This window comes from Chrysochloris asiatica, unplaced genomic scaffold (genome assembly GCF_000296735.1).
Source record: "Chrysochloris asiatica unplaced genomic scaffold, ChrAsi1.0 scaffold00113, whole genome shotgun sequence".
In the NCBI taxonomy this organism is placed as follows: domain Eukaryota; kingdom Metazoa; phylum Chordata; class Mammalia; order Afrosoricida; family Chrysochloridae; genus Chrysochloris; species Chrysochloris asiatica.
Genome location: NW_006408631.1, coordinates 9963426 through 9975518, shown reverse-complemented (window position 1 = coordinate 9975518; position 12093 = coordinate 9963426). Strand labels below are relative to the sequence as shown.

Here is a 12093-nt window from a genome sequence, read left to right as displayed (position 1 = left end):
AGGTTGTTGTTGTTGTTAAGTGCTGCCGAGTTGATTCTGACCCATAGGTGATCCTGTATAGGGTTCCCGAGGAGAAACTGGTGAGCTTAAACTGCCGGCTTTGCAGTTCTAATGGCTTTGTAGTTTGATTCATTAACCCACAGTGCCACTGTTCATCAAATTGTAGCAATTTACCTCGTTTCCTTTATCAAAAATTGTTTTTTTTTTTTTTTTAAATCTTCCTCCAGTTGAGATCTGATAATCAAGCCATCGAGGCTAGGTCAGTGGGTGCTATCTGCAAGAAGCTTGGGTGTTCCACAATTGGGTATCTTTTAATAGTCTTTTTTTTTTAAGTCTCTGGTAGCGTAGTGGATACGAATTGGGCTGTGAACCTCAGGGTCAGCAGTTCAAAACTACCAGCTGCTCCGCGGGAGAAAGATGAGGCTTTCTGCTCTCGTAAGGATTTATAGCCTCGGAAACCCTGTGCAGGGTCGCTCTGAGTCGGAATCGACTCCATGGCACATAACAACAACAACATTGTGTATTGAGTGAAAGTTTACAGGGCAGATCATCAGTTTTACATTCAACAAATCATACACCTTGTTTCATTACGATGATTAGAATCCCCTCCACATACCTTCAGTTAACAGTATTTCTTTCTATTCATTTTAGCTTTTTTTTTAACCCTCAGGCATATATAATAATTTACACCACCAAAGGGCACATTCTGCAAGTCTGCCTCCTGCCTGCCAGCTCTTAGTCCCTCTCTTCCCATGAATCTAGAATCCTTAGCTGCTCCCTCTCTCCATATCCCCATCTCTGCCTCCATCTCTGGTATTGCTGCTTCTCTGGATAAGGTCTCACATTCCGCTTGTGCTCTTCTCCCTTGATCATCCTAGGGTCCTTTGTTTCTGGACTGCAAGATTAACTACTCCCCCATTTTTGTTACAAAACTGTGACAGTCCCAGTTAGTCATGATAACAGTTATTCACTATTGAATCATAAGAATCTTATCCCCATCTCTTTAAACCAGACCCATCTTAACAAGATGAAAACTATTTAGTGGGGACTGTTTCTTCCTTCACACGATCTTAAACTAAACTCCCCCTTGAAACCTTGTAACCCCGTCACTACGTGCCTTTATTGCCCCCTCATTTGCTGTAATGCTGGCTATCCTATTTTTACAAAAGATTAGCTCTTGTAGTTTTCTTCCTGTGTCCCAGGAATTTTATGGTTTCAGATTTAGCATTTTGTGATTTTAGATTTAGATTTTTGATACATTCTTATAAAGTAAGTCATGAAGGGGAATCCCCAAACAATAATTTTTTAAAGGTTATCTTGCTTCTTTTTGGTCATTGAAGTTCATGTTGTCTTGTCCTGAATGCCTCCCATGCCCCCATCCCCTTGAGTCATTTTGGTTCATATCTTATGGGTAGTACATTATCCAAGGTGGTGGTTGTTGTTAAGTGCCATCGAGTTGGTTATGATTCATAATGACCCTGTATGGGGTTTCTGAGAGTAGCTGGTGGGTTTGAACAGCCAACCTTGTGCTTCACAGTTCAGTACTGATCCACAGCACCACACCAGCAGTCCCTTATCCAAGGTTGTTGTTGTTATGTGCCATGGAGTCGGTTCTGACTCATAGTGACCCAGTACAGAGTTTCCGAGGCTGTAAATCTTTACGGGAGCAGAAAGCCTCATCTTTCTCCCACGGAACAGCTGGTCATTTCAAACTGCTGACCGTGAGATCAGCAGCCCGATTCATAACCACTACGTTACCAGAGCGCCTTAGTATTCAAGGTTAGGACAATTTAAAAACTGTTAGTCCTAAGAATAAAGTTCTTTGAAGAAATTCTCTTTTTTCCTTGTCATGTGAATCATTTGAGACAGAGTATTTATATATTTGTAGTATATAACAAATATACCACAAATGTTTGTTGTGTATGGGCTACTTCCATACCTCCCATCCTAGTGAATGCTCTTGATACTTTTTGATGATTTCAGTGTAGAAAGCGTTATAAAGTCATATAAACTCAAGTGGCAATGATTGTATGGTGAGAAGTGTTGACAAATAATGAAATGCCTGGAGGACAGTAAAAATTTTCAGGGTGCAGAGAGGATGTTTGGGGGTTGGAGTACTATTTGAGCTGGAACCGTTATGAGGAAAAGACTCAGAAAAGACTGAGACCATGTCTTGGATGGTCTTGTTAAGTGCCGTCGAGTTGGTTCCTACCTATAGCGACCATGTATAGGGTTTCTGAGAAGTGGCTGGTAAGATTGAACCACCAACCTTATGGTTCAAACTGACCTTGCAGTCCAGCGCATTAACCCACAGTGCCACACCAGGACTCTATTGGATGGTCTAAAGATTTTGTAAAATGAGCCACTGAGGGCTTGTGAAGGGTTTGCAAGGAGAGAAGTTTTCAATCCAGGAGTGTTTGGTAAATCTTGCAGGGCTGTAGTCTATTAGATTAGAGGAGAAAGTGGGAGATATGAAAGGATAGTTAGGGGATGACTGTAGATGTTTTAAGTTAGAGGTAATGAGAATCTGAAATTAGATAGGAATAAATGGGTGACTGGGAACCATTGTAATTTTAAGACTCTGTGCTGTGGTGTGAGCCAGGAGAAGAGCCAGCCAAAGGGAAGTCTGAGGAGAGAAGCAGATTTGGCAGGTAGAAAAGTGAGTTTGGTTTATTGGCTCACAGGGTTTTTAGTATGGCCTCATTATTTAATATATTATAGGCTGCATTTCAGGGAGCGCTGGTAGCATAGTGGTTATGAATTGGGCTGCAGACCGCAAGGTCAGCAGTTCGAAACTACCAGCTGTTCCGCAGGAGAAAGATGAGGCTTTCCACTCCCGTAAAGATTTACAGCCTTGGAAACCCTGTACAGGGTCGTTGTGAGTTGGATCCAACTTCACGGCATATAATAATAACAACAACAACGGGCTGCATTTCATTTTACTTTTTTGCATTTAGATATAAATAGTCTTTGGACTTTATCAGTCATTAATCAATGTTTTCTGAATGTGACTGCAAATACTTTAAGGAGCTCTTCATCTGAATACTATTTATGAAAATGCTGACCTTGTGGTTAGCAGCCCAACATGTCATCCACTATGCTGCCAGGGCTCCTTAATGTGCACAATACATTCTATAAAATTGGAGATTGCACCATTTGTACATTATGCAAACACCATATTATACATTATACTCTGGCCCTGCTTTTTTTTTTTTTTTACATATCTCAATCACGCTTCCTATTTTAGCAGTGATTGTAAAAGTGCTGAGAGGGATTCGCTTCTCAATCCGTGTCATTGTTAGTCTTGTAGCTTTCAGTGGAGCAGAATCCTGTAACAGCTTGGGTAGTTTTTGGTTTTGTTTTTGATGGCCATGATTGGTGAATGTAATATGCATAAATCTTGAGCAGTGGCATTCACTGATTTTCTACCCTCTTTGTTTTTTTAGTAACCTTTTGGTTTCACTTCTAAATCCATACATCTCCTCGACCTCTTGCTGCTATCACTAAACTAGCACTAGTTTTGCTGTATTTGGGAGCTATGATGCACTTAATGGTCATATTATCAAAAGAAAGTTAAACAGATACCACAGCGACACTCAAAGGACATGTGATACAAAAATTAGTCCACACAATTGGCATCCATTTCGGATTTATCTCATTGGTTTATGAGAAGTAACTTGCCCACTTACTGAAAGCCATAAAGATTCTCTGTCTTTATACTTAAAACAACATGTAGTTTTGCTGAAGGATTCCTGGTGTGGCACTGTAGGATAAGCACTCGACCACAAGTTCAGTTTGAACCACAAGGTTGGCGGTTCAAACTTACCAGCCACTCCTTTGAAACCCTATATTGAATCTCTATGACTCAGAACTAACTCCACGGCACTTATAACAACAACAATCTGAAAGAGAAACCACAAATTGTAGGAATCTTGATCACGTTTTTCAATGATGTGAAGCTGCCTTCGTAGATGTGTCTGGGTTTGTGAAGAGTTACTGTTTGTTAAATAATAAAAGAGATCAACTTTATTATGTGACCCATATTCACCAAATGACAGGAAGAAAGGTCAGTTATTTCTTTCTATGTTGGCACTAAAATTGAGAAAGGGGCAGAACTCATATTTACTTTTTTAAAAAAACTTTTTATGCTTCATTTTCTAAAATTTAAAAGTTAATTTCTCTGGCAATACACAGAATGCATGCACAAAATGCTTATTAGCGTTAACTTCCTCGCTTCTGTTTGGGATGTTGATTTTGATGGAGTTAAAAAAAAATCTTGCCAGCCTCCTCTTCCGGTGCTTCTTTTTTGTGGCTGTGCAATTTATATCGATGCTCAAATTGTGCAAGTGTTTTTAAAATGTAGCTCTGTTAGTATCAGAATCATGGGCAAAGGAGAAGAAGGCTAGAAATATACAAATCATTTTAACAACAAAAAAGAGGATGAGAGACTGAAGCATTGTTACAGACCCAGACTACAAAGTGGCTCCTTTGTAAATAGGGTGACCATATATGAGTATATATGTTTGTATACCTGCTATGGACCTGTTGTCCTAATATATTTATGAATAACATCCTCTTCACCCTTGAAAGGGTTCAGGTTTGCGTGTGTGGTAATTGGATGGTCACCTTAGTTATCAGAACTTTATGTTACTAAGATTTGAAATCGATATCAATGAAAAAAAAGTCAAAAAGTATTGCCTCAAAATAAAAATGAAAAAACAATCTTTTTGTTGTTGTTAAGTGCCGTCTAGTCAGGTCTGCTGACCTTGCTGTTCCAACTGACTTTGCAGTCCAGCACATTAACCCTTGGTGGCACACCAGGACTCCAGACACCTTTATTTAACAAAAAATATAAACATGTGAAGCTGTTGTTTTCTGACAGATCCTCAATTTAGTGCTATATACTTTTGAAGGTGGGTGGCATTTCCATCTCTCTAAACCCTTCCCTGAAGAATTCTGTGCTCTCCAGTTTAATACCATAATACCATGTCAAAACAGAAGTTTTGGCATATTTCATGAACTTAAATTGTGTTTCTCTCTAATGTTCTTGAAGTTTGGGGGGGAAAAAAGTTTCAAATGTCAAGATGAGGGCTGTAGGATGTATGGGGTACAATTTCTCAATGAAATTCTTGCAGGACAGCCCTTGCTAACCTCAAAGAATGAGCAGGTGCCTTATTGTGATGGAGAAAAAATTACTTGGTGCAGCTTTCTTGGCCTTTGTTTCACCAGTGGGGTAGATAAAAGTCATGTTGGTAATTTGTATGGTGTTATTTCTTGATGTTACTGATCTTTTATAAAAATTAATGGCTAAAGGAGATTTTTATTTCTATCCAAAGTCAAAGGATTGTCGTTGTAGTTGGGTACCATTGACTTGGTTCCAACTCATAACGTCCCTATGTATAACAGAACCAAACGGTGCCCCTTTCAACACCATTCCTCTTCAATTTGTCATTCCTGACAGAGTAAACTATATGATTGTAAGATTCAGTATGGCTAGTACCACTCCATTTCAGCTCAGTAATGCCTAGAATATCGATCTTTATGTGTTCAATTTCAGTTTTGACAACTTCCAATTTTCCTAGAGTCATACATTCCATGTTCCAATTATTAATGGATGTTTACAGCTGTTTCTCCTCGTTTTGAGTTGTGTCCCTTCAATAAAAAAAAAGGTCCCGAAAGCTTTACTCTGTTTGCTTCATCACAGTCAACTGTACTTTGAGGAGGCAGCTTTTTCCCAGTTGTATTTTGAGGGCCTTCCAACCTGAGGGTCATCTTCTGCCAGTGTAACATGACAATATTCTGTTGTTATTCATCAGGTTTCAATATTCAGTATTCTGGTGCTATCTGACAGTGTTCCACTGTTATTCGTAAGGTTTTCAGTGACTAAACATTCAGAAATAATCTGCCTTTCTTTCTTCCTAATCTGCCTTAGTCTGGAAGCTCAGCTGAAACCGGTCCACCATTAGTGTACCCTGTTGGCATTTAAAATACCAGTGGCATAGCTTCCAGCATCACAGCAATGCACCACAGTGGTACTACAAAGTGACAGATGAGTGGTGGTTACAAATACTAGCATCCACAATATGGTAGCTAAAACTAAAAAATTGGATAAAATCAGTGACTATAAAAAACAGCAGCAGCAATGAAAACAACACGTCCTTGTATCACATGTAATTTGAAGCATCATTGTAATTAGGTAACAAAGGCTGTAAGGGAAGAAAATTAGCATAAAACTTTAGCTTTGTATCATACATATAACCTGAATTTATAAAAATATTTCTGTTATAACTAAATACAGGGACATTTTTCTAAAAAATAATAAATGTTTGCTTCAACAGTATACAAAACTTTATAAACATACATTTTGGCATCAACTACTGACCGTGTCATTTGGTACACTCTAGGGCTTCCGCCAGCCCCCCCCCCAATTTATGCCACTGTTGTAAAGCCCTAGTTGGCATCACTTTTTTTTTATTTTTTTTTTAAACTTATCCTCTTTCCTGTGGCACAATGGCTGTTGTTGTTAACAGCTGTCGAGTCAATTCCAACCCACAGCAACCCTGTATAGGGTCTCCAAGGAGCAGCTAGTGAGCTTGAACCACCTCACCAGGCAGTTCAAAGTGACTTTGCAGTCTAGCGCATTAACCCACAGCACCACACCAAACTCTGCAATTATGTTGCCAATGGGAATTGTGAAGAATAAACACGACCAAATTCTTTTGCAAATATTTTAGCCAAATAAATACAGCAGGCTTAGTTTGCTAGACAAGTTTATTATAACTTGGTGATTTTGTCCTTTCATTCTTTTTTATTTTATTTTTTTAAATTTAGTGTTCTATATACTTCCCCCACCACCCTCCAGTGTACCCCACCTCTGAAACCCAGAATTTGGAACAGGACTGTTTACAAGGGTGGAAGGCTGATAGAAAGGGTGAAAACTTTTGCAACTTTTCTTCCATTGCACATTTTGGGTATGTCTTTTGAGTTGTGCCTAAAATTCACTGTGTTCATAAAGAATCTGAAACTTATGTTTTTGAAATGTCATTGGCAAAAAGAATATTTGAATTCTCTCTATATAACTGTCTCCCTTTCATTAGTGTGCATAATAACATATTGAAGAAACCATGAGTACCCTGGCTACGAAGAAATCTTGTAATGTTCTCTCAGTAGTTGATTTAAAAAAATAGGCAGTATTAAAAATAATTGCTTTATTAATACATATATAGTAAAACATGAAGTATATTGAAAAGTAGCTTACAAAAATGTATGGCAAGATTATAAGAAAGATGAGTTGAATGTTTTCTAACCAATTAATAGCAGAGAAAGAACCAGTTTTGTGAACTCACAAGCAAGCATCCTTATGCATCTTCACGTATTAAATTAATCTGTATCCTAGAAAATGCAGTATATGAACTTCCGTTTCATGTTTTGACTTCTCACTCATTATTTTAAGTTTTAGACTTTTTCATCAAGTCCAACTCCTTTCAAAGAGAACTGCTTTCTTTTCTATCTCTCTCTCCTGATGTATGTTGCCAATCTGTGATATTGTATGTGTGTCTTTCTCTTTCCAAGTCAATATCTAGCTTACCTTGACAGGGTTTACATAAAACTGTATGAACACCAGAGTTCCAAGGTCATTAAGTAATTTTAAAACTCTTTGTATAAAGTATAGTTAACATGTATCTTACAGCATCCTCAAACTAGTTTTTAAGAAAAAAAATTACATTCTTATAATAAAGTACATAATTTAGGTCTGCTTTCCTTTGAAAGATTAATCACTGTGGTGTTTCTTAAGTATAGGTTTGGTTTTATGCTTGTCCTGTTTCTTCCAAATACAGAAACTTTTCTTACTCCAAACAAGCTTCTAGCCCTTTATCAAATTGTGCCTACATTTAAATTGGTCTTCAATGACTCTGTGGGGAAAAAAACCACATAATTTATGAACTTAGTTCTTTGGTTTAGAGAAAGAACATGCTCCTGCTAGTTGGCTTCCTTTGGTTTCTTTTTGTTTCATACACTATTTAAAATTCTGCATTAACTGACCAAACTGAAGTTTTAAGATTAAACCTTTCATTTTGAAAGATTAGAATTAAATAATATATTATTTTTTTCTTTTGTATTAACAGGAAGAATAAATGTCAGCATTCAGATAAAAGTCATCTGATGGATATTTTATCTTTGATGTTACAATAAAGTTGGAAATGTACATTTAGTTTTATTGTTGTACTAAATTGGATAGTTTTGCCTAGAGATGACATTTATTGGCATGGGTATGTTTCTTATTCATTCTTCTTATCCTGTAATTGAAGATTATGATATGCATACTTGGATTTTATTTGGAAGTGTGTAGAATTCATAAAGTGTCTGTGCTGTCATGTGTTGTATTTCCCCTTTTGGTTTTGGAAATTTCTAGATCATTTTGTTCTTTTATTGGGATGTTCAGTTTCTTACATAAGATCTTTCTAAATGGTTGGCATAGAAAGAAATAAATAATGGGGTCCAGGCATACATTTGCAGCAGACAGTAGCAGAGTGAGCTCTTTAACATAAAGCAAGATTTCTTTCGACTGGCAGTTATAATGACCTTCTGTTTGACTCTGTGTGTAAGGGATTCTGGCAATGTGGTAAGGCACAAAACAAACAAAGAATACAAATACAATGCTGAATATGTTTCGGCTAGATTTCTTCTTGACTGAAATCGAATTCCTTCTGGACTTCAGCTGGGATTTAAAGATTTTCCTTGTGATAGCAGTGTAGAAAATGATCAGCAGAAGAAACACAATCCAGAAAATGCCCACAAAGATATAGTTGGATGCTTTGTGCCACTGCTGTCCCAGTTGGTTTTTAAGTTCCATACAATTCACAGGCTTAGCATCCTTAACACTCTGGTTGGTCAGAATAATATTTGGGACTGCGAGAAATAGTACCAGCATCCACACCATCACTGACAGGGCTTTACTGTAATTCACTGATTGCATGAAAGAAGACAAAAGAGGCTTGACAATTTTATAATATCTGTCGAAGCTGATGAGCCCAAAGAACATGATGCTAACGTACATGTTGATGTAGAAGAGTACAGCAGAAACCCTACATACAAACACATTCAGCTGCCTGGGGCCGAGGCCTGCATCGTTAAAGATCTTGAAAGGAAAAGTCAGGCTCATCAGGAAGTCGGCAACGACAATGTTTTTGAGATAGATGATGAAACTCTTAGAGCTGGGCACATAGAAGAATATCCATCCTGAGACTCCATTGAGCAGGATCCCTGCCACGAAGACCACACAGTACAACCCAGGGATGATTTGTTGAGTGATTAGGGTGTTCCGGGAACAGCTGTCTTCTGGAGGTGGTGCCGTGGTAGAATTCGTCATTTTGTATGAAAGGCCTGGGAAGAGATGTTAACTGGTCACTCTGAGGGTACTTTACAGCCATCAGCTCATTGAAGAGTAGTAAGATGAAGTGAAGGCAGTGTATCAAAACCAAGCACACACACACACACACACACACACACAGCTTCAAAAAGTTTGTGGAAAACTGTAATTAAAAGATAATGGAGCTATGAGTTGGAACTAACACAACAGCACACAACCACCACCAAACTATGAGAAAGTAAAGATACAACAAACATGAAACACAAAAGGATAATGGAATTTGTTCATGAACTTTTTGAAGCCTCCTCATGTTTGTATGAGAGAGAGAGAGATAAAGGGAAGATGAACAGGTAGATAGATTGGAAAGGAAGAAAAATATAAGCAGCTGGGCAAATTGAGAATTTTTAGGTAATATCAAGACCAGCATTTCCCTGAAATGGTAAAAGATTCCTTGTCTAACTTACAAAGTTCTAGGAGGTGTTTTTACCTCTTATAAAATCAGTTTTTGTGGGTTCATAAAAGTGAATCTAAGTGTTTACAGATAGATCTTAAGTGCTATTTTGTTTTCCGGGTTGGTACAGACCTTATTTATAAAATGTCTGTCCGATACAATTTGAGCATTAGGATTGTGTCTTGCAGAATACACATCCAAATGTTAATTGTTATTTCTGGTGTGGAATTATGGGTGACGTTTCAAAGTTGTGCTTTTCTGTAACTTGTTTTCAATTGAAATAACTGATTTGCATCCTTGTTATAAATTAGAAGACAAATGGAAAAAAATCATAATAGCATAACATACCGCTCAAAATACATCGTGGATCTGCACTTACTTCAGTAAGTTTGTGGAAAAGTGAAATTAAAGAATGGATTTTTCCACATACATTTTGAAGTCACTGTACATGTAGGGACAGTGGCAGTCACTAATGGTATGGCTACTGGGCACTTGAAATTTGGCTAGTACAGATTTCATGACTTGAATATCAAGGCTGAGTATTCATGCTGAACTGGATAGTGGATACACTTGTGCCTCAGTGTAACTCAAGGTGTAAGGGCGGTGCTTATTAGGTGCCTTGCAGTTGTTTTCCTAGTAAAAACATGATTAGTAGGCTTCACTGTAATTGTACACTGTAACCCATTTTTCTTTTATATGGAGCAACTTCCACCAACCTACTGGTAATTCTTGGAAGAAGAGAAATTAATTTTTCATAGCATTTTGATGAAATTAAGGATTCCCTTGTTAATACTTGAGACTTTTGTTGGTTTGTTTTAAACTACCTTTTAAAAGTTCTTGTGTAATATGACGTCTTCTTTCAGTGAAGTAATTTAGCCCAGTGAGGTCTTGTCATCTTGAATTGGCCAAAACATTTCTTCACTCAAGATTCTGGATTGCAGGAGAAAAATGAAGAATTAATTTAACTAATTGAACATCAGGCTGTTTTTATTAAAAAAATATATCTGGTAGCAGAAAATTAAATTTTTTTTTTTTAACTCAGCGCGTATAATTGTGAAAGATTTCAACATGCACCACATCTTGTTTATGTACTACAGCTGATCTTGGTTGTTATCGTTGATGTTTATTGATTTGGTCACTACGGAAACATAAATTCCCTACGTAAGGATGTCCAGCATTAAGTGTTTTATCCCCCCATGAATCCGTGGATATGGATGTTTAAATCAATTAATTAAATGACTGAATTTGTTTAACAGTTACTTTTGTGAGAAAGTCAGCGCTTTTTAACCTTAGTACTATTGATATTTTGGGTCAGCTCATTCTTTGTTGCGAGAGGCTGTTCTTTGTTTGCATTGTAGGGTATTTAATAATCCCTAGACTCTATCGGACTGCGAACCACAAGGTCAGCAGTTCAAAACTACCACCTGTTCCGCAGGAGAAAAATGAGGCTTTCTGCTCCCGTAAAGATTTACAGCCTCGGAAACCCTGTACAGGGTTGCTATGGGTCGGAACCGACTCGATGGCACTTAACAACAACAACAGACTCTACTTACTAGTTGTCAATAGCACTTCCCCTCCCCACAAATGATAATAAAAAATTACATTGCCAGATATCCCCAGGGGTGGGGTACAACTGCCTCTGATTGAAAACCTCAGGTCTTAGGAGTCCTGGTGTGGTGCTGTGGAATAAAGCACTGGGCCTCATGGTCAGTTTGAGCCACAAGGTCGGCAGTTCAGACTCATCAGCGCTCCTTGGTAACCCTATACAGGGTTGCTATGAGTCAGAACCAACTAGATGGCACTTCACAACAACAAAAGGAGTCCTGGCGTGGTGCTGTAGGACCAGCTCTGGACTGTTAACCTAGCGTAGGTGCTCTGGTGGTGCAGTGGTTAAGCACTCAGCTGCTAACTGAAAGTTTGGTGGTTTGAACCCACCAGCCACTGCTCAGGTAAAAGATACGACACTACGTTTCTATAAATATTTATAGCCTTGGAAACCCTATTGGGCAGTTCTATTTTGTCACTGTGAGGTGGAATTGACTTAATGGAAACAGATACCTATAATACTCCTAAAAGATCATGATATTCTCTTTAGTAACAGAAAGGTGAAGTTATTTCTTTAAAAAAATCTATAATCCAGGGCAGTACTATCTGTGCTGGAACTTTAAGTGATGTATATATAAGGAGCTCTGGTAGCATAGTGGTTTCGAATTGGGCTGCGAACAGCAAGGTCATCAGTTCGAAACTACCAGCTGTTCCGTGGGAGAAAGAT

At 38.0% G+C, this 12093-nt stretch overlaps 2 protein-coding genes across 2 annotated transcripts in view; one reads left to right on the top strand and one right to left on the bottom strand.

The window, feature by feature from the left end:
• Nucleotides 1–12093, top strand: part of MED12L (mediator complex subunit 12-like) — a 470668-nt gene that overhangs the window by 172313 nt on the left and 286262 nt on the right. The window lies entirely within an intron of this gene.
• P2RY14 (purinergic receptor P2Y, G-protein coupled, 14) lies at nt 8354–9370 on the bottom strand. The gene has a single exon (XM_006867979.1). The coding sequence runs from the start codon at nt 9368–9370 to the stop codon at nt 8354–8356; it is 1017 nt and encodes a 338-aa protein (XP_006868041.1).